We start from the raw sequence: 23,389 nt of genomic DNA, 5'->3' as shown, positions 1-23,389 counted from the left end.
ACTTTTAGTATTAACGAGTAGACTATACTTCAGGTTGTTCGTTTTCGGGTTTTATATTTTAATGCGAAAGTGTTTTATGCCGGGATTCTGCAAGATTTCACTGACGTCATATCCGTCACGGAAATGACGCCAGTACACTTTTGCCGAAGCGACCCGCCAACAGGAGGTCGCTCGCCAAGCACACCCACAAGACAGCCACCGACCAGCAAATCATGCTCAGCTGCAGATTTCGCTGCACATTTCACTTTCGTGTTTTACCGATTCCTATGACAGGGAAACCAACCACTTTTTAGTAACAAGTGTTGATCATATCGCCGGCCAGACTCTATTCATAAGCTGGCCAGACTCTATCCCGGAGCTCTGTGGTGCACTTCGCTTGTGGTAATCTATTATAAACGCTCTTGCTTGTATATGCTAGAAGGCGCAGACTACAGGAGTGTTGAATATTGGAGCTTCCGCGGACAAGTACACCGTCTCATTTTTATAATTATCATACACTCGATTTGGCAATACATTTTACAACCTATTTTTCCCACTATAAAGGAGGTGCGAAAGTAACCAACTAATTAGGCAGCACAAATGAACGGTGTGAATGAACTCTAGTGCATTTCTTGCGAAATAATTGTATAAATAAAACAGCTGAAAATTTAGTGTCCCAGGAAATCTTTCGTCAGCGGTGTTGCGCGAAATATTCATTTATGGCCAATTTGTTCACCGCATAGTGGTCACGCGGGATTACAGGAGGCAGCGAGAGAGTGGGTACCACGCAGCCATGCGGATGTCGCTGTTCATCGGAACCACACGTTGGTTCGCGCTTTATATGAGTACCCCTCGATTTTGTATTCTTTGTAACGCCTGCATTCATCATGCCAAATTTTTGCTTCATTTATTATAGCAGCTATGCGGCTCTGTATGGCCGGCTACCACGATTTAGTGCCGTCCGCCGTTAGATACTAAGCATTCCTGTGAAGATTGTTTTGCTGCAAGCACATCCATAATAAGGAAAATCCAAGTTCGAGGGGCTGAACTTGCGTGGAGGGGCATGATGGAGATCTTATATGAAACAAATAATTCTGCTCCTCCTTCTCGTCTTAGTAAAGAAATCACCATGATGATGATAGCAATGGCAGTGTGAATGCTGTGACGTGATGTACATATCTCCCAACACTCATTTTCGCTTGGAGCCGTATTGGCTTGGGTTCACACCCTGTTTCATGACTCAGAACGCTCTATGTAAGCATGTCGACACAATAAAATACATCGATGTCTTCACAAGCAGAGCGCTTCGAACGCACATAACATCCTACGGGCTCTACCAAGAATTTGAACGCTAACAGTAAGTTATTATATCAGAGCAAGTAAACTCAAAATCACGGTTCTTGACACTGGATCGCGATGCTACGTGGCGGTGTGCGTCAAGCTTCGTCAGATATGAAATACCTTTATCGCTTGAGTTTATGTCCGGCATCCATCGGCAACTGCGTATCATCTTTTATCCACACATCTTGCAGTGACTTCTTGATTGACATGCTACGAAGGTACAAGCGTTCGTTTTCTCAGTATATCTACAGTTGCGGAGCTGCTAACCAAATAATTGCCTGGAAGATATCCCGTTTGCAGTCGTAATCAAATGCTAATTGTTGTGAAGCTCCATTCGCAATCGGGCAATAAAAAAAACGGCATTTAACATTAAAATAATAAAATGAAGGACTAACGGGCGTCAAGTTACACGCATTTTCATCGCTCGGTTGTTGTTCATGGTCATAATCATGCGGCTCAAACTTACCCAGTATATTTTTTTCTCGATTACTACCCAGTTGAAGAGATTTTATTTGCATACACCTCCTATTGTTAACGGCTGTTTTGAACGTTCTAGATTACCAATGGCAGCCACCTCGCTCCCTCCGCTTCTCACTGTCTCTAATAGGCTTTTGGGGGAATAGGCATATTAGACACGAAATGTGAAGCCAGTTTTCTTGAATATTTGTATTAGATTTCATTTAAAAATGTCCGGTGTTTGAGCACCTTTACGCGAGATAAAATGTCGGGAACTCTCTATCGTTGCTCCATAGCTCAAATCGGACAATATTTTTTTTCGTTGCAACCCAGCAAAGAGTTGTGGGAGATCGAGATGGCCAGCTCCGACCTTGAGGGCCAACTATGGCTGGTGGATGGGGCGAGGCCAACGACAAGGTCCCATGGCATCCCGGACAAAAGGTGCCACCTACCCGGTTTATTACTACCACTAATACGTTGTTCAAGGTTTGATCATACAAACGTCACATTACTGCAATCCAACTTGATTACGTCTAGACACGCTGATAAAAATGATTGATTGATTGATTGATTGTAGGGTTCAACGCGCCGACGCAACGCAGGCGATGAGGCGCGCCGTAGTGGGGGGCTCCGGATTAATTTTGACCACCCGGGGATCTTTAACGTGCGCCGAAATCTCGTACACACGGGCGTTTTTGCTTTTCGCCTCCATCAGAAAAGCGGCCGCCGCGGCCGGGAATCGAACCCGCGACCTCGTGCTCAGCAGCGCAACGCCTTAGCCACTGATCCACCACGGCGGGTCGCTGATAAAAATACAGCCTAAACGAACGAACGACGTTCTGTCGAGCTCACATGCGCCAACACAAATTACGCACTTTAAACCTGTCTCCTGCCGAGATCTGCATGATATCGTGTTACAGGAAACGTGAAACGTATGCAATAAAAATTTAAAAAAGACACATAGTAAGGACCCGTAAAGGGCCCGGAGTGAACACACGCGTTTTTAAGCTTCAAATTCAAGCAGAGCCAAGATTTGTTCGTTTCGTTAAGCTCTACGTTGGATTCTTGCCAAGGATCTATGCACTGCGGCGAGAGAGCGCGCGGACGGGAGTGAATACAATTTGCTCGTTTTTCGATCAACATCGACGCCTTCCTTGTCCTCCGGGCCCCGTTAATAATGACACCGGCCCAGCCCGCTCCGTCGCGCGGTTAAAGATCGATAGCCGAGCTGATATCCGCATTACCGCCGACACTGGGCGTCATTACCCGCGCGGGCATTTCCGAGCTTGCATACACTATATCGGCGAGCACGTAGCGAGGGAATGCAGATAATGCGCTCTTGTTCCCGTCCTCCGAGGTACCCCATTTGTCAGAGCGCGCGTATACGCGGATTTCCTTCTTTTCCGTCTCTCCCTTCTTTTTCTTTCGTTCTTTCAGCATACGAAGAAATAAAGCGCGTGATTCCATAAATTACCTGTTCTATAGCGCCGACCTTACACAGCGGGAAAATAGAAAGGAGCGGGCGCTAAAAGGAGAAAAGTAAAAAGACAAACGGTTGCAACGCAACGACCATAGATCAAGACCCACCGCGTGTACACACCGTGTATGCGTTTATTTGCGAGTTTCTAGCGCGGGCTCTATGTCCTGGTGGCGCATTATTGAAACTGAGCCGTGCGAAAGAGACACTCGCCGTTTCCACGGCCTCTCTCGCTGCTTTATCTCGACAGGACGACTAATGGGAGGAAAAGGCGGACGAGCTGTAAACATGCCAAGCGAGGCTCGCGAAAACACCTCGATCCTTGTGTTTTCCTTCGAAGAAGAAACATTTGTTATCTTACAATGGCGCCCTTTTTCCCAGGATTCTCCTTCGCTTTCAGAAAACCCGCCGCCCCCACGCAAACCCCATCTCGAAAAGATAAGGCCCTGCGTCTACTTAAGTGCGAAATAAAAATGAGCGGAAATGCCAACGAACAAGGGACACTTTCAACGTTGCTGCCAGATGCGCCTTTCAAAAAAGACAAGATTGAGAATGAGCGATATGGGGGCATGCAGGTTGCTTCCCTCTGGTAGTCTCATGAATGTGCATCACATAGACCAAGATTTCATTGCATAACGTGGAGCTTCACAATTGGGCAGGTCACCTAGCTTGGACTTGACACTGGCATGCATTTAGCCTTATTCAATGAGGAGCCGTGATACACCTCAAAGGCAGCTTCGGGCGTTTTTTGTCTTTTCGTTTCTTCCTGATTCGAGATGTGGAAGTGATCTTTATTGCATATTACTGAGGGACCGCACGACACTTGGAGCATTGCTATTATGCGCCATTACACGGCACTCATAGTTGTGTAAGTTGTAATCATACCATAGCTCTGCTATGGTTCTGCGAACTGTAACCATTAATGCCGAAAATGTTTCACTTGGCGTCTTCGTGTTGCACATTCAAAGAGATCGCCGAATCTCGCGATTTTCGCTATCTGAACACAATGTGGAATATTCGTAAGCCCACGTTGAAACGACGCTTCCAAAAGGCACCATGTCATGGCTTGCTTTAAACCAAACGAACATTAGTCAAATAGTTTCTACGGTAGCAAGTGTTCGCGCTTTTAGACGTCTATTTTCTATAGGAAGGGTGAAAAAGCTGCAACCAAAGCTGCTGCTTCCCGAAACACCCACAGAAAAAAAAAAAAAAAAAGCGTGCGCCGGGACGCGTGTTCTGCGATTTCGTTACACGCACACTAACGTGGCCTCCACACCTGTAATTATCACATGGGAGCAAGTATTTTTAATCTTGCAGTTGCAACACGGGCGCGCAGAAAAAAAAAAAGCAGTGGCTTAGCTCGGCTATGCCAGTATATACGTAGCGCGAGCGAAGGTTCAGCTGGTTATTCTTAGGTTTCGTGGTTGTCTAGGATTAGCTGATTATCGTGCTTACTGCTGCTAAAACGATTTTCAATCCAATCCAATACAGTCCAGTCCAGTCAGTGCTCCTCGCGCATGAGTAGCACGGCTCTCCAGGAGCCAGGCGAAACGGCTATCAAGCGGCTCCGGCGCAGAGACAGACTTGGCTACTGCGCAACGGAGCCGACAGCTGGGCACGCGCCGGCGCCCAACGTTTATAGATCTATTAACGTTGCCGGCGCCAGTGCGTCTGCCGCGGCTATGACGTCATCCCTCTAGAATGCGCAGACTGGCGAATGTGGAGACCCAAATCTCTACACACCCGCACTAAAATTGGATTGGATTTCCAATACAGTCCAATTTATTCCAATCCAACCCAAATCCAATCCAAGTCAAGCCAAGCCAATCCAATCCAATCCAATCTCATGCTCTTCGCGCTTGCGCAGTACGGCCCTTCACGGCCCACGCGAAACTGCTCAACCGCGGCCAGTGTAGCTTACGCTACAAAAGTCTGTCCGTGCGGTCAGATACACCTGACAACGCCGCGGCAGCACAAGTGATGTAGTCAGCGCTGCAAAATTTTATTCGGCTCGACTCGAAACGCCTGCGTCGTACTCGGAAATAGCAGTCGACCTCACGCAATTACCTTAATTTTTTTCTGTAAATAAATGGAGTAAACATCTGTGAAGGAAGCCTCAAAGATGCAACAAACGCACTCGTGGTGGTTTTAGACTTACTTCACAACACGACGTCACAATGATGCGGTGCCTCTGCATGGTGTCAATAGTGATTGAAGCGGAAAATAACAACAAAAAAGCACCCATAATAAAAGTTGATAGAAACTCCTAATTAGGAGTTTTCGGATAAAGAAGAATCATTCTTTCTGTACGCTCGTCTTCGCACTTACGTCCCTATACGTGTATTTGGTTTGATGTAGATGTTTGCCTGAGTGGAGAATGTGGAGGCGGTTGACGGAATTTTTTTGAAGGGACTCTGCGACACTTTCGATAAGCGCTTTCACTCTTTCCGTCACACCTGGAAGCACTGCGAGAGCTACAGTTATCGCCAGCATGGAGCGGCACTGCGTGATTTACTCGACGAAGCAGATTCGCCTTCCGTTTCTGCTTTGTTTTTGTGGCGATTTTTTAAGTGGCCACCGAATGCGTTCATTGCTGCAACAGAAAGGAATCCGGCCAATAGCCGCTACATGGCCTCAGTGACGTCATTCCGGCGGTCGAAGCACGCCAAGACCGGGAAAGAGAGAAAACTCTTTTGAGCGAGTTTCTAAGTTATCTGATGGGCATAGATCAGTTATTTTTGGCTGAGGTACTTCGTGACCCCCTAATGTAAGTACTGGGTGTGTGGGTTACTACGTTCTGCAAGCATTGAAGATTAAAAAAAAAGTTTAAAAAAGTGTCGCAGGATCCCTTTAAATAAAGGAAATTTTATTATTAAAGACCCTAGAACCTTTTTCTCCGCTTTTTTTTTACCAGCATAAGGTAGGCACATGGTCAGATGGTATGAGGTACGCTTAGTAATAACAACTCTACCTGAAATCAGTATTAACCGGAAAGACTCGAATATCGACACGCTCATGAACACGTCTGGGCAGAAACAGGAGGCGTAATTTGTTTCAAGATACGCATTATGAGAACGTGAGTTGAAGCCGGTTTGTCGAATCATACGCTTCCCCGTATACAAGCCCATACATTTGAGATCGCGGCCCGGAAAGCCCTGGAGCGAACGCGAATTATGAATGCTTCACAACTACTTTCCGAATAATGTATACTATTCACACAGACATAAAACCGCGCAAGGTTATGATATCGTTTTAGTAGAGAAACCAAACAAGATATGTGTTAAAGTATCCCTGTTAGTGAAGCTTTAGAGACGCACACATATTAGAAAACGAAGCGCAAAAGGAAACAAATTAAGAGGTTTACGGTGACAGTTCACGATCCCGACCACTTGTTCCACCTGTTCCTGACAGGGTTGGAATAAAGGTGGATCCAACGTAGCCTTGTGCGAAATAGTGGCCAGGAGGGCGACATGGAATGAAGATGTGACACGTATGTAGCTGCCTACGTTCTTCAGAAATGCGCGGTGCAAACGAGTCGCCAGCTACCAAACGCTACACCGTTTTGAATGCGCTCATTAAAATTGTAAGGGAGCCTTACCCTTAATTCAGAACCGTTTCTTTCGCCCCATTGGCTACGTAGTGTCCCCGTTCCACAAAATATTTATTTTATTACCCTCCCTCCTCCCCCCCCTCCCTACACACACACACACAAACACACACACACACACACACCACAAGCGGATGTGTTCGGCCCTGATGTTTTCTTAGTACATTTGTTTTGACATTCTGAGCGCTCAACGCTCCTAAATTGCTTGTGGTAATGGTTAATTTTTGTTCCAATAAACTGGGTCGTGGGCAAAGACTTACATCGCGATTTTTAACATCGTAACACGTCGCCAAAACTGCAGCGGAGTGAGTCCAGAAAAGTTGACAGCTATGTACACGTTCAAACGGTCAGCTTAATGTGTCAAAGCTTCTCCTACAGGTGGTTCTCGCTCTGGATGTCCCCAGAACATAAATATTTTGACCACGACGCGTCATTCAAATCCCCGCCCCCCCCCCCCCCCCATCACGCAGTCCCCTCACATCCCACATTTTCCCGCCCGGGAGTCGACCCCGCGACATCGGGCACGGCGTGCAATTTCGTCGCGACCGAGGTCTTCCTCGTCTCCCACCGCGATTACCGCTCGCCCACTCGACGCAAAGGGTTGGCCGGCGGCTCGAGCGCCCAGAAGGAGCTGAAGATAGCCCGGTCGGCCCGGCACACATAACATCTCCCCCGAGCCGCAGTAGTTTCGCAGCGGGCGACGGAAGCGCCATAATAAGCTGCCGGCCATGCCTCTTCGCGTGCCATATTTATACCGTACACGCGTGCTCTTTTTCTCTTGGTCAGCCGCCGTGCCATCATCGGAGAGCCGGGCCAGCGGCGCAATCAGATACGCACCGCTCGCCGCCGAGGAAGAGGGGAGGCGCCGCAGCAGCAGCCTTTCGGGATCGCGGAAAATTATGCGGCGCCCGACTCATACCAGGAAAAACATTATGTAAAGATGTGAGGCACTGCCGGTAGTTCCGTCGCGCGAGGAGGAGACGGGGAAGCTCCGGCTAGCAGCAGCACGGGCACGTATCGCGTGAATCGCCTCTTCGTCACGTCCGCGAGTGTGTCAACCGAACCAACGCGCTTCTATGAGGAGCGTGGTTCTGACACCGATGGTAGCTTACTTCGCTACGACACCTCTAAGGCTACGTTTGGTGGCCCCGAAGTCAAATTATAAGCCAGGACGGCGTATACTGAAGGCAGATGCCGGAAAGCCCCATAAGCTTGGACTTGTTACACCGTTACGATCCAGTTCCCCGAAATTGCTGCTCGCGTGTCACCAACAACGTTCATCGTGTAAGGAAGCAGCCGTGCGCGACCGCGTCGTGATCAAATTATCCTGCAGCAGCTCCCCTCCACCTCAGTCTTAAAGAGATACCAACTGTGCGTCGAAAATGCAGGACAACAGACTGATTTATATTTACATTACTTTGTAACAGGGGCAGCGCTGATTATTTTAAGCTGCACCTATTAACGTCCGCCTAAGGACTTCATTTTTCCCGTGTCGCCGCAATATCACAAAATTCTGGTCCTTCGAAGAAGAAATGAAGAAGATTTACATCTTAAGTTGCTTAGCGCGGGATTGTTCATGCGCATAAATTACGCTGGAAAGAGTGCACAGTTGAACCTCGTTATAACGAGCACGGATATAACGAATTATCGGCTATAGCGAGCTCAATTCCAACTTTGGTTGGTCACGCTTTATTTCAATGACGTTTATCTTATTATAACGAAACTGAAACCGTGAGAGCCGTGCGTGATATCGGATATAACGAAGCAACATTTGACCAGGAGTCTCAAAACATGCACGAAAAAAAAAAAAAAAACGTCGTCCGAAACTAGTAGTATAAAGGCCCTTTTGTTAGTGGGCACTGTGGAAAACTTCATCCTACTCAGTGCTGTGAGTACCCACCAGACGAAGATCACATCCTTCATCAAATAAATAAGAAATCAGGCCTGTTTTGTCAAGTGAGCTTTGTTCTGTGGTACTTTCACGAACTCGTGTTCCTGTTCATTGAGGTTGAAATGCAACATGGGGAAAGGTAAGGGTTACCTTGTTTGTAGAGGATTCGAATCCTAAAAAAGCGCATTTTGATGTTAAGTATTTTTGCGCGATCCAGATTTCTGATTGGTTGGAGCCGATTTTACCTATACTGTTACAACGAATATCGGATATAACGAACTAATTTGCTGTCCCGGTACTTCTTCGTTATAAGGAGGATCGACTGTACTGCTTTGTGTAATGTGCAGCCGACTAAACAGCCGCTGGTGAAATCTGGGAAAGCTCAAAGGGCTGCGAAGTCGAACACCCAGGTGCACCGCCGGATATGCAGCTATGGTTGTGCAAAGCCAAAAAGCATGATTAGCCCGGAAAAATGAATTTAGGGTGGCTCGGGGTCATTTTACGTCTGCCCTCGCCCCCGCACACAAATAAATTACATTTACAGTTGGATCGTTGGAGCGACAAATTATTCCGAGAGAATTTACGGAACCTCGCCTGTTGCAACACCACATGATTGACAACTGATGTTTTGAACCTGGCTGCGATTGCGAAACGCCAGTTAAATCAAACGGCCCCGAGAAAGAAACTTGGTTTTCGGGGGAAATTTTGTAAGTTGCCAAACTCGTCCAATGGGAAAAAATTTCGGAGTACAACCAAACGCTAGCACCGAGCTGGTGCTCACTGGCGAAAAACTGGCACTGCAAGCAGGTTGCGTAACAAATATATCGCCTTCTTGCAATGGTTAAAAGAGCGCATAAACTTCCAGGCGCTTTTGGGGGAATAAATTGGAATAATGTCGAAATTATTTAGGCAAATTTTTAAATTTTCTTGCCAGAAGTGCTACTAAAAGAAAGGGGAAAGAAGAAGTTTGCGAGGATGTAAATCGGCGGTTAAATGTCCGTTCAATCGACAAGCCCCTGTAAATTTGAAAGCCATAGCCCTACACCACGGCGTGAAAGGGTAAGCCAGCTTTTATTTATTTATTTTATTTATTGATTTCGCATACACTAAAGCGCCAAGGCACATAACCTCACATAACCTCAAGCGCCAATTAAACTTGTGTTGGCGTAGCAACCAATTTAGAAAACGGCTGAAACGCCGCTGGATGTGTACATTCTAAGAAAATAAATAAAACGAAACTATGACACGTGTCAAGGTGCACTGGGTTTGGGGTGAAAATTTTTGACATTCTAAACCTAGGAAAACTTTAAACAAAAAATTCCCCGCATTGATTCCGAAAATCGAGAGACATTTATTGGTCTAGAGTTCGCAAGGGGCTGAAGTCCCATAAGCCAGCACGCTGGATAGGCCCCTGTATCGAAGGGGTTAGATTAGAAAAGTTTCCTTCACACATTCAAGGGCGCAGGATAGCTGAGTGTTTATACGAGCTGACGGCCCCAACAGATTTGTAAGTTGGAATAAAAGGTCAAACTAATTCGCATTGGTTGGGATGCCTGCATCTCCAATTGCGAGGTTCCGACAACGAACACGTAACGAAATTTTTAACATTCTACGAACTCTTTAATACTCATTCAAGACAACACGCTTCACCAAGAAATTAAACTAATCAACAATTCCTGTTTCCAGATTATTACGGTCAGCGGGATATACCTACCAGGTAGAAACAGTTTCGAATGCCGCATTCCGTCACTGGCATTCGGCCCGGAGTAATTGGCGCTCCGTGCTAACCGCGAACAATGCCGGCGCTGGTGATTGATGTAGTCGGCCGCGGAGGGATTGGGTTATTAGCGTGTCGGGTACCAGCAGTGACACAGTGGCCATTTTTATGATCAATGGCTCGCAAAACCTCAACCATGCATCATTACTGCCCGTTTTTTTTTTCTCTCTCTCTCTATCGCGCGTGTGTCTAAGCTCACATCTCAGACCGCCCGTGAGAGAATCTATAGGGGTGTGCAATTCTCCGTCTTGATTACCTCAGCTCGGCATTGCTCCGACATAGTGATATACTGCCTTGGAGAGAAACGTTTCCCTGTCGAAGGGACGTGTAAAACGGAATCGCGGACGTGCGAGACGAAAGCTCGTGCGAACTGAGCAGAGACGCAGCTGTTGTGCCACAACAGGCGAAATGCAGAAGCAGTGGGGCTTACTTTTGCTTCCCAGCGGCCGCTCCGAGAAGCCTGTTGAGGACGTTCATAGTTGGGGCATGAAGGAGCCCCGGCACAGCGAGGGCCGGGGTCGAAGGAAAATCCGGGGCTGCGTAGTAGCCTTCAGTCAATCGCGGGCCGTCACACTTCCCGGGCTTGGGAAGCGCGACACGCGAGGACCTCTCGGGCAGAGCCCGCGGGCTCCTTCATCGGGTCTCGCGGCGACGCGCACTGAAAATCACGCCGCTGGAGACGGCCTCCGGAGCCTTCGCCCAGGCACAACACCTGTTGCCGCTTCCCGGGAGAACGATAAAGGCCCCTCCGCGGCACGCTCGACAGCCGAGCGTGGCACGTATTCCGGGGTTCGCAACGGGGAACGCACACTGAAACACAGCGCTTGGGACGGGCCGGGTCGACGGGCTGCTGCAATCCACGTTGGTGGTGACGCTCGGGGTTGGCGCGCACTTATCCAGTCACAAGGTGAAAAGCAAGCGGCACGTCTTGGGCGAAACAGGCACGAGTAGCGACGACAGAACACTACACCGTTCCGGCACGGGATCGTCGAGTGCACCGCGAGGAAGCACCGCTCAGACAGCGCGCGTCAACGGCCGGCGGAAACCCGGAGGCGTCTCGACCGGGCCTCCGAGTTGGTTGTTGCCCCCGCCGAGGGTACCGCGGGGCAAGGCGGGATCGGACCTGTCACCGATGAGAACTTCGCGAAGGGGCTCGCAAGAGGAATGCGAGGTCCGGTACGCGAACGGGGATTTCGGGACGTCTGGCCGTCGTCGAAGCGGACCCCTACATGGCCGCGGTGTGGCAGCAGCCGGAGAGCACAGGCCGCACGCACGACGGTCGGTGTCTGCCGTTGCACTCGGCCACAATGGCGCCGGCGTGCACGGGCTGTTGCCGCTGCGGGCAAGGGGATACCGGTCGGGGAACCGTCTCCTCTCCGCCGCCGGGTGAGGGGCCAACACCGGCGCTCTCCTCCCGCCAGGGGGTCTTCTCGGGGCTGGACAGCGAGGGGCCGGCAGCGTCTTCGAGAGGGTCTTGCCCCTTTTTCGCGGACGCCAGAAGGTCGCCCAAGTGTGTCCGCAAGAAACTTAATTCCTCTTTGAGGGCGCTCTACCAGGATGCTGCCGATCACTGTAAGCCGCTTGCTGCAGCCCAGGTGAACAAAGTGACCGCGTTAGCGTCCGGGCAACAAATAACCGCGTTTACTAGAAACGGATGCATCATCGTGCGGGTGATGCCGTCTTCAAAGTAACAGAAAAAAAAAATTCTGTCAATCCTTTGCGTCTTTGCATTAACGTAAATGAGCGCTATTTACCGACTACTTACGTAGCAACTTGGCATACAAAACGACGAAGTTAAACCATAAACATGAGGAAATAATTTCTCCTGAATGACAAATCACTTTGGCTATGACATTCTGCTACTATTATGTCGTAGGTTTGGTTAGTGACCGCAGTGTGAGTCTGGAATCAAGCCAAACCCCGCACTGATGTGAGCCTCAGAGCCTGCCAAGCTGCGAAATATTAGTTTATTTTCTCCAAACAAACCGGTAGCGTATTTCTATCAGTTAAAACTGTTCACATGGAGTTGCTGAGAACGCTATTGGTGAACGCGATTGTTGAACAATTCAAGTAACGAATCGGGAAACCGATGTCAATGATATCAAATAGTAACCCAAGTGCGCGATAATATTTTTATTGTTGTATAACGCGCCTGTAAAGGTCTGGGTAGCTCAGGGACACATTAAACCGAAATACGTTTTTTTTATTTATAACCACTTTTCTGCAACAGGAAAGACGACACAACTTGCCGGGCGACCGAACCGCGGTGTAGCTTCCACCGTATACCAAGTCGATTCCTTAAAGTTAACCACCCAGCGTCACGAATAACGGAAGGCTCAAAAACAATACTCTGAAACGTTCTCCGTGCGTCCTGGACCTCCGCATTCTTCGCCGCCTGTCGGAACGTCGTAAAGGCGGTAGCGAAGCCGCTGTACAATGCCGTTTTGCCGCTCATTCCGGGAAGCCGTCCCCGTGAGTGGGGAAAGAGCGGCCGCGGAGCAAGTGCGGGCCAGACAATGGCCAGACGGGCCGCGCGGGAGAAATTCCCGGGCTCACAATGAAGCCGGTGCCGTTTTGCCGCTGCTTTTCCTTTTCCGCCATCCCAGAGGAAGAGGGGGACGCGCCTTTGCAAATGGACAAGATCCCCCCTCAACGGGACCGCCTTGGTGTGGTGAAGCCCGCGACCACTGGAGCGGAGGCTTCTCCATTTCTGTGAGTGCGGCATACATACAGTACATTCTCGTTATAACGAAATCGTTTATTGGAAAACTCGCTTTATTCGAAGTATTTCGTTGCCCCCCCCCATACAGTGTGTACAGATCACTTCATACCGCTTTTAACGAAGTATCGCTTATAACGACGACAGTTTCCCGTTCGGAGGAGATACTAACAATGAGGGCCTACTGTATGTAACTGGGGTTGTCACGACCTAAATATTTGCGCTACCCGTGACTTCTCCAACAGCTTTTCCAGGGTGGGTCATATAGATAGTTCTTAGAAAGCCCGACAGGCGCACAGCGTGGTCTATGTTTCGCTCGTCTTAGCAGAGATCTGAACTTAACCGAACGCCTTCACGCGAGACGCCTATGGGCCAGTAGCTAAAGCCGCACAACACCCCAACCCAATGGTCCCAAACCGAAGTGTGAAATCCCATAGAGACAAAGAGGGAGAGATGCTTTATTTGCGGTCGCATTAAATCCCATCAACCAACACTGAAGGGCAAGTAAGCCGCTAATGCCTACGAACGTTTTTTTTTTTTTTTAACTTGCTAGAACCAAAAAAAGATTACTTAACTCGAAGGGTGAGCACTGAGCAGTGGCAGAGGGTAAAAGGCTTTGGCTAGCAAACAGAGCTCCGGGGCCCGGCATGGCCAGGGAGTTGACAACGCAAACACGGCAACTCCGCGTAGCGCAAGTACCTCGGCCCCGGCGCGCAGAGCATCAAACGGCCGCCTCCCCCCAAAGACCAACAGGGCCCAACACGTGGCTCAAGAGTGGTTCGCTGAAAAGAAATTCCTCCACTGTATTCACGGCCGGTGTGGTCGGATTATCCCGCGGCCACGTCCAAAGCAAGCTCGGGGGATGCCGAGCTGCCTTTACTTCTTCGGCCTCGGTTTTGTTTTTTGTCTCTTCTCTCTCGCTTCCTTTTCCTTTTCTTTTTTTTTTTCGAGGTATATTCAGGGTGCCGTGCAGGTCTAGGTAGAAGAAGCCACGAGGCAGTTCTGCTCCCATCAAGTGCTTTAAACATGCTTTTTTTTCTCTCTCTCTATTCTTGCGTAATCAGTTCACGACACGAAAAACAGTCGATTACGAGTGTTCTGCTCGCATTTCGTCCTTTCTTTAGTTGACGAGGGTGCGCGAATTCGCTTTCGTATTAGTGTAAACAGGAAGTGAGGCGCGAGAGAGAAGCCTAAATTTGTAATATTAAGAAAGAAAAGGCCGGGAAAGGTTGTCTTTTGAAACGCAGCGTCAGACAGAGGGTTAGCGGAGCGCGGGAACTTCGAAATCAGCGAGGTGCTGCCCGTGCCTCCTGCATGTGTTCGTGAACCAGTCTAGAGTGGGCCGATCAGAGCAGGCGGTCTTCCTACGCTTGCGCGAGAACTTAATTGACGTAATTCTACAAGTGCCGCGTTTTAGCCGAGGGATAAGATGGGTGAGCTCAGAACGACGTGCAATGATTGTGTAGACATATATCCCCATAAATAATCTTGCAGGCAACAGCTTCAATTGCACTTCCGGCTGTGTAGATCATGTAATCTCCACAGCCGGAAGTGCGAATGAAGCTGTTGAAATTATATCTGAAATTATCTGAAGCCCCGAAATTACCTCTAACTTGGCATCTGTATTATGTAGCCGCGTCTGCGAGTGCAATTAAAGCACCAAGTATCCTATTACGGACTAGCACAGTTTCCAAAGCGCTACAGAGGGACAAAGGGCCCGTAGACGCAAAGACACATGGTGTGTTACAGTGTAGTTTTTTCGTGTTTCAGTGCCTTGTGATTGCGCAGGGGTTTCTAATCTTTTATACACCAAGTCGCTCAAAACCCAACTCCACTGAACCTATTACAGACACCGCCGGACACTACGTCCCTCGTTTACCGTTCGGCTTCCTGGATGCTGCTTCTTCCCGGAAACTGAAACATCTCCGCCCTGCAAGCATCCGTCTATACATAGATGATCGTCTATATTGAACTTGGATTCCATCAAAGGAGCCGCTTTGAGGGCGCACCTCTCGCAGCAGCGCGCCAACGACGAACGCCGCGAAACGTGCAATTCAAACACAACCCGGTATTTACAAAGAAGTTTGGAACGCGCGCGCGCGCACGGCCGCCCAAGGTTCCGAAACAAACTGGGTCGCGCCGTAGATGGAGTGACCAGAGCCGATGATGGAGACCCGCGCACTCGGCGGAATAATATACGCGACGGGGACCTGGGGTCTCCGCGCGTTTCGGGAATACGTCGGGCTTCCGACCAGACCGCTTCCGTGTCAGCCAGACGAATTACTGCCCGTGTTGCCTCAACTTGCTCATCGTTATGCCGTAGTCCACCCGATCAGCGCTGCCGTTGCCTCTCTCTCCTTGCCCCTCTCCAACCTCCTTCCGTTCCGACAGCTCCCCCTCTCCTGGCGTCGCGCTTCGTTCGCCGTATTCGCGCAGGCGTTCGCTCAGAACGCGGGTGGCAGCGCGTCGGGTATACATGAATAGCATGAATAAATATGGCGCCTAACAACGGCGAGCGGAGAAGCCGGCAATCGTTCACACTGCGGCCGTTGTCGTGTGCCCTGAGGGCGGTCGAGGAAACGGGAGCGAACATGTCCAAAAGCCGAGCCAAAGAGAACCGATGCGAGGTGGCGCACGGACCATGCCAAGTCGCCGGCCTGGCAGGAAGAGGTCGTGCTTTCAGGCATGCATGAGCACTGGTCAGTCATTCGGCACGCTACAAGACGAGGAGAACGGGGGGCACTTCAAAAGACCAGAATATGTTAAGAAGGTGCTACTGCTTTGCCCGCAACGGCCCGCACGATAATAATGTGCCTGTCACAGAGCTAAATTTCGCTCTTGTTGTCGCTACCTGCGAGCCCACGTTGGAGGAATAGGCTTTCCTTGTGTATGTTTGCAGGCCGGAATAGGAGAATGTGACCCTGGGTCCGCAGCGCTTAAAAATCCATCGTGCGGTGCTCTTAAATTTCTCAACTTTGTTTAAAGTGTGTGCAAGCTGCCCGCAGGAGCTGGGGTTTTGTATTGAGAACGCGCATTAAGCACTTAACTATTACTACACAGTGCGATGAGCGAGAGAATAAAAGTTACCTGCGCATGCGTTTTATGCGCAACAGCGTGCTGCACGAACCTTCGGTCAATCCAATGAAAATGGCCGACATGTAAATACTACCTGAACCATTTCCAGGCTGCTTACACTGCACTTCGACGCACACCGAAGCCGGATTTAAACTTTGCCTATAGTGGCCGAAAAGTATACCAACAAAAAAAATCGACAGACCTGCAGCATCGTTCTAAGCCGCTCACATCCTTCTCTTCTTGAGATAATACAGTCCGAACGGCGGAAGCGTTCCACGATGTTTAGTATGGGGAAGGAATGGTGTGCTTGGGTGCGAGGACAGTCACCAGGGGTCGATGCAGTTATGACGTGCCCCGCATGAGCTGCTGCTTCGCCGTTAGCCCGTACCCCAGCCTTACCACGGCCTGATTTTGATGTGCAGTCGACGCCTTACAACTCCCGCTTTCGGTTGACACCGGGAAGGAAGGAACGATAATACAGTGCATGAAAGGCAGGAAGGTTAACCAGGCTATAGTGCAGTTGGATACCCTACGCATGGGAAGTCGGGGAGGAGGGATTTAAAGAGAAAGAAAGGGTGTTTTAAAAAGCCAGGGAACAGAGCTTGAGGAGCGAGAAAATAAAAATTAAAGGTAACTACAAAAACAAAACCATGGGCGATAGTAAACTAATAGAATGACGAATGAGAAATTGCACACTGTGTCTCTACAATCGTTCAGACAAGCCTGTGTCCTTTAAAAACCAAGCAATGCTTTTGTGGCCTTTTGTGACTGGGATCATTGTGCTACGACTATTTCGGCAGAGAAAGCGTCCGCGGAATTCTCCTACGGGTGAGCTGGCCACGCTAGGCCTAAACGCCGCCCACCCCACCATTTCGTCTATGTGCACTCCGCACTCTCCGCCGCGCGCGTGCCCGTGCTCGTCGCCGCCAGAGCCAGCGCCGCAGCCGGCGCCCAGCGGGGGATACCGCGTCGGCCATGCACAGCTACGAGACGACCTCTTTACCGGCAGCTCCGCCACCTCCCCCACCTTCACAGCAAGACGCTCCAAAGGCTAGAAACGCCCTAGGGACCCCATGGAAAACCCAGCCGAAGGCAATATCGACCTTCCCGGACCTTCTACCACTACCCCAGACGACAACCGGTAGATAGAAGTACGCCGACGCCAACGAGCCCTTCGAACCCCAACTGCCGCCGATCCTCAACGCTTTTCATCTGCCACACCACGAAACAACCACCTACGATCAGCACCGCCACCAGCCCCGCCTCACGATCAAATCAGGCTACATCTGCGTGCCAACTTCGTTGTGATCAGCACTCCTCTGGAGGACCGCGCCCGTCAATATGCGGCGCTCAGCAATCTCTGTATCAATAGCCAACTATAGCCCCTTGAAACACACGAGGCGGCACCACCAACCAGCAACCAGCCGGGGTAGTACCCGGTCTAGATGGACAGCAACGCTGATGACGTCCTCAGCGACCTGATACACTTTAACCCCCATCTGAACATCCCCGATGCACGCCGCATGGGCTCCTCCACACTCGCCCTGATTACCTTCCTTGTATCCAGGGTTCCCTATTGGATACGCTACCATATGGCAACACTACGCTGCACTCCCCTCAAGGGGAACACTGAAGCCTGCCCGCACTGCTGGACAGTTGGGCACCGGGCCGAGGTATGCCCTTCACGGGCAGTCGACAATCGCTGCACCATATGCGGCACTCTCGACCCTTTCCCGCAACACACGTGTCACACTCGCTGCACAATTTTCTCCGGCCCTCACCCGACGGGCGACCCAGCCTGCCCACAGCGGCACAGAAGACCCCGACCACCTGCCGCCGAATCATCTTGGACTGCGACAGCCCAGCGTTTTCGGCACCCCGAGACAGCACCTCGTCTATAGGACGACAGCTCACCTGACCGGCCGACCTTCCCAAGCAGACTCGGGAACCCATTCCCAGCCATCTACCTTCAGGCCCCCTACCAAGCCACCTCAGGGACATATTGCCGCAGGGCGCCCCGTTGCTCAGGACCCTGCAACCCAAAGCTACGCCCAGGTGAGCGCGCGAGGGCAGCCACCGCTCCGTCCCCCTCCACCCCCAACAGCACTTCCCCCTGCTCTCCCTCCCTCAACACCAACCCACCCTGACAGAAAACGACACCGGCAATGCCAATGGACAGTTACTCCGAACACGAAGTAGCCAACTCGAACAGGAACTAAAAAACCCTGCTACGAACGCACCAGCTGCAAATGCAAAGCGTAAGGCAACCTATCTCTCCATCTCCTCCCCTCCCCCATCCCACAACTTACCTCTCGCACAGAAGCTTTGGAAACCCGTTTAGAATCCCAAGCCTCTACCATCACTGCCCTCCTTGAAGCTTCATAGAACCTCTCCTCCCAAAGGTTCCACGTGCAAGCCAGCGTCCACAATACAGCCGTCTACCTCAAACCCTTCCTGCCCCAACTTCCGTCCACCCATGATGGCTCGATCGGCCCAACATACATTGACCACCACGCCACACCACCACACATCATAGTGCTCCAAGAACCGGGACCTAACGTCAAATGCACGGGATACAAGACACTCCAAAAACAATCAGAAATAGCATTATTATTCCACCGCAAACCAGCATGGAATTACCCCCGCACCACCCGAAAAGGCCGTTTCCTCTGGGAAGACATTCACACTACCCGCATCGCTCTAGAGAACGAACCATACATACACACGCGCCTTGGTAATTTAGTGTATACAGCGAGACACTATACCGGACCTAACGCTCACACGCAACATCAAACGAACAAAATCTCAACGCCTTGACGGCACTCTCAATAGCGGCCCCTACATCCTCCAAACTCTTCTCCCGCTCCCCTCGCCACGACCATGCAGACCCACCTCATGCACCCCTGATAATTGGCTCCAAATTGCGCACCTTACGCAGTAAGACTGCCCGACTAACTTTCCCCTCACAGGCAATTGACAGTAATTCTTGGATTGAGACCCTCAAAGCTTGCATCAAAGCATGCACCACACAGACTCCCATTGTAGAAACTGCACCGAACCCAGACGTGCACATGGCTCACCTCCTGGAAGCGCTTGGTGGTCGTACACCTGGCGCTAGAAAAAATAGCGTTATAACCGTCGCCTACACATCCGCATCGCACAACTCAAACAATATCTAGAGGAATACGCCCAGCCATTCCAGAATATACAATGGCAAGCCGCCTGCGACTCATTACACAATGGAACCAGCCTAAAACGCACCTTGCACCTTCTTCACCGCCTCCTCGACCCCACGATGACCAAAGCACAAACTGTACCCCGGCTAGTTACGCTAGCACACAACCTATAACTCCCTCCCGAATCCCCTCGACACCCTGCGCGACATCTACATTTGCCAACTACGACCCCTTTCTGCCCCTCACACGCAATACCACGCACCCCCTAAGCGCAAACTAGACGCTGCTTTCACAAAAGCCGAGATTCCGGCCGCCCTGCTCCGCCTAAACCGTAACACCATCCCATGGAGGCCCAGATGGTATATTCAACTCTCCTAAACCTTGACACCGCGTCCGTCGATACACTGCTCGAGCACTTTAACGACTGCTGGGCTCACAGTACGCTCCGCACAGCCACCGTTACCCTCATCTTGAGGCCCCACAAACCCCTAAACGCTCAAAACCTCAGACCGATATCCCACACCGTCTGCATCGGCAAATTCCTAGAACTTCAGGTTTTCACGCTGAACATAATCCAATCGCCACACAATTTAATCCAGACTCCAGCAAATTTATTCCAAGTGACATCTAATCTAATCCAGGTGCCAGCGAATTTAATCCAAGTGCCAACCAATTTAATCCGGTCGCCAATCAAATTATTCCAGCGGTCAGAAGGTTGTTCAGTAGTGTTCTGTGCGAAATCAGGCGCAGCTTTGCGGACTTCGTTGCGCATGGTGTGGTGAAAACGTGGTGTTTCTTGATCCATTATGTGCAAAAAAGCTGATGCGCACAGCTTAATGGACATTCACTAACACGCGCAGTCAAGGAGAGCGGCCTTGTTTGATCCATTGGAGCCACAGTTACCTGTTGGTGCCGTGTGCTGACCGTCCGCGAGACCGTCAGGACTCAGAAGTATCGTCTGCCGGCGTATTGTTACGCGAGCAGGCGATATTTCTGACGCGAGCAGACGATATAATAATTTGGAAATAATACTTAACACTACATAAAACCATCCATTGATTAGAAATCATAATGCAAAGGGCATTTAAGTAATGTATTTTTATCAAATGAACTTCTGAAGGCATTGTTACGCCAGGAGCAGACGATGCTTCTGACGAGAGTTTCCGACGGCGCTCTCGTAGATGATGAGCTCACAGCACGCGGCACCAACGGATCAAAAAGGTTTCTCTCTTGGTCTGCGCGTGTTAGTAAATATCATTTAAGCTGCGCGCATTAGATATTTTGCACATAATGGATCAAGAAACACCACGTTTGCACCACACCACACTCAACAAATCCACAAAGCTGTGCCTAATTTCGCACAAAACACTCCTGCACAACCTTCTGACAGGTGGATTAATTTTATTGGCGGCAGGACTAAATTCGCTGGCACATGGATTAAATTAGATGGCACTTGGGTTAAATTAGATGGCGCTTGGATTAAATTTGCAGTCGTCTGGATTAAACTTTATGGCAATTGGATTAAACTGAGCGGGAAAACCTGTAGTGGTCTTCTCCCGATTAACGCAACATTTTGATGACATCGATGCTTACCCCCACAACATGTCCGGCTTTCCACGCCACCTCAGCACCAACGACATTCACCTTCAACTCCACCAGCACCTATTATCGAACCCACCCCAACGAGACACTTCAGCCATACTGGCCATAGACCTCACTAAGACATTCGACAATGTCCGCCATCGCGCAATTCTGGACAACCTCACCTCTTTGCTAGGAGGGGAACGCTGCTATGGTTGCGTACGAGCTTACCTCGCGGACCGCACAGCAACTCTCCGACTTGGTCCTTTAATGTCGTCTTAATTTCCACTACCCGCCAAAGGCACCTCGCAGGGCTCAATACTCTCCCCCACTCTTTTCAATGTAGCCTTAATGCCACTTGCTCGAGCTCTGCTACAAATACCCGCACTACACAGCGCTTTGTACGCTGACGACATCACAGTATGGATATCACGAGGCAGCAACGCGCATATCCAACACACTCTCCAACTAGCGACCTCAACAATCACAGCGACAGCGGCGGCACAAGACTATCCTGCTCCCCCCACAAATCACAGCCCCCAATCACCGCTGCTTCTACTCCCACCCACTCACCGACCCAAACAATGGACACCCAACATCCAAGTCGCTTTGTCGGGCTCTGCCATACCTCTAGCAAACCAGATTAATATACTAGGGATTCATATCCAACAAAATCGACTCAACACACACACCATCCACCTACTCAAGACCCGGGCAGACCAAACGGAGTCAGATCACCTCAAGATATCACCCACGCCATTTTCACCCCACGCATCAGTATACTTTACCATACCTCGCCATCACCCGCACTGAAATGACACGACTCGAGGCCATACAATGCGCACTATATTGCCGTACGCTATACAGCTACCCCCAGCGCTGCTTCCGGCGCTATCCTCCACACGGGCACCTCTAAGACACCATCCGAGCTTATAGAAAGCCACCGAAGGGCCAAGTATCGTCCCTTGCCATAACCCGCACTGGCAGAACCGTCCTATTCTTTCTCAAAATTAACTCGCCCATCCGCCACTCACTACTCCTCCTCATCCCTCCAGAATATCGAGAGGTTCTCTATCCCCTTCTCATCCCTGGCCGCATGCACCCCACCTACCACACAGACAGACAGGCAAATAGTTTTTATTTGAGATGGCTCGAGGCCGCAGGGTTAAAGGATGGGGTTAATAATGTCCGGCCATGGCTGCCACACAAACCTACCACACAAACCGTCACCTTGCGCAAGCACAATACCATGCCAAATGCCCCCTCCCACCCCCCTCCTCCTCGGACACTGCATACGTTGATGCTGCAGAACAGCAACCCCGCCATACCTACGTCATAGCAGCAGTTAACCACACCCCAACTCCCTCTACCGCAGCCACCATCCGTGCTGCCCATCGCCACAAGGCGGAGGAAGCAGCAATCGCCCTGGCCACCACCCTCCACCGCACCCCTGCCCTCATATTAACGGATTCACAAACGGCTGTTAGAAATTTCTGCAGGGGCATCAGTTCGCACCTCGCCCACGAAATTTCCTGCTCCCACCCCGCTCACGAGCGCTCCATCTCCCTTTTATGGACTCCTCGCCGTATGGGCTTCAGCGGCGCGGAGAAGGCCTATACGAGGCGGCCCGAACTTTTATACACCAGACCCCTCAACAGAGCCCCCTCCTCGCTACCCAACCTCCTCCTCATTTAGAGCCACTGCTCACCTTCCGTGAAATCACCCTCCACCACCGGTTTTCACACACCACCCTTCCATCCCCTCACCCCTCGTTATCCCCCTTAGAATCAGCCCTCTGGAGACAAATCCAAACGCACTTCCTCCCCACTCGACCCATCCTCACCCACATATCACCATCCCTTTTTCCAACCCCCTCTTGTCCACACCGCAGGAACTACGAAGATACCCCCCAACGCCATCTGGCACTGCCCCGCTCTGATTCCTCTTCCCCCACCCAAGCCCCCCGACTCCTGGCTGTCTGCCCTCGCGCACTTGGACGCCCAGTCCCAGCACGCCCTGGTCGACAGGGCCCGGTCCCACAAAGCTGCGTTTCCGCTGATCAACCGTCTTCACTAAGCCTGGCCAGGAATAAAGCTCTCTCTCTCTCTCTCTCTAGTGCGGCAGACAGCGACGTTTAATCCCGCTCCCTATGGCGTGATCAACAGGAATTAAGTGACGAGAAACCGCGACACATGCACCCGCTCTTGACTGCCGTAAGAGGCGCTATGAACTATGACCCGCTCCCCTTCCTGACGATGTACGTTCGTTTCTCATCCCGCGATCATAATCCTCACGTGAGCGACGACGTCA

The 23,389-nt window shown here is 50.6% G+C and overlaps 1 protein-coding gene across 2 annotated transcripts in view; it reads right to left on the bottom strand.

Annotated features, from left to right (window-relative positions):
- The window catches only part of Shrm (shroom), a 495,848-nt gene that overhangs the window by 359,247 nt on the left and 113,212 nt on the right, over window positions 1–23,389 (bottom strand). Inside the window, exon 1 of one of the 2 annotated variants that reach the window (XM_077703031.1) lies at window positions 10,959–11,818. The exons of the other annotated variant lie outside the window; for it this stretch is intronic. Coding sequence (XP_077559157.1) covers window positions 10,959–11,005 — 47 coding nt within the window. The 5' untranslated portion in view covers window positions 11,006–11,818. Of the gene's footprint in view, window positions 1–10,958; window positions 11,819–23,389 lie in introns of those variants that run through there. 2 annotated transcript variants of the gene reach the window in all.

The sequence above is a fragment of the Haemaphysalis longicornis genome, unplaced genomic scaffold, assembly GCF_048455015.1.
Source record: "Haemaphysalis longicornis isolate Haplotype H1 unplaced genomic scaffold, Haemaphysalis longicornis Haplotype H1 scaffold_3, whole genome shotgun sequence".
NCBI classification, from domain to species: domain Eukaryota; kingdom Metazoa; phylum Arthropoda; class Arachnida; order Ixodida; family Ixodidae; genus Haemaphysalis; species Haemaphysalis longicornis.
The sequence above is the reverse complement of the archived record's forward strand: the minus strand, read 5'-3'. Positions and strand labels throughout refer to the sequence as shown.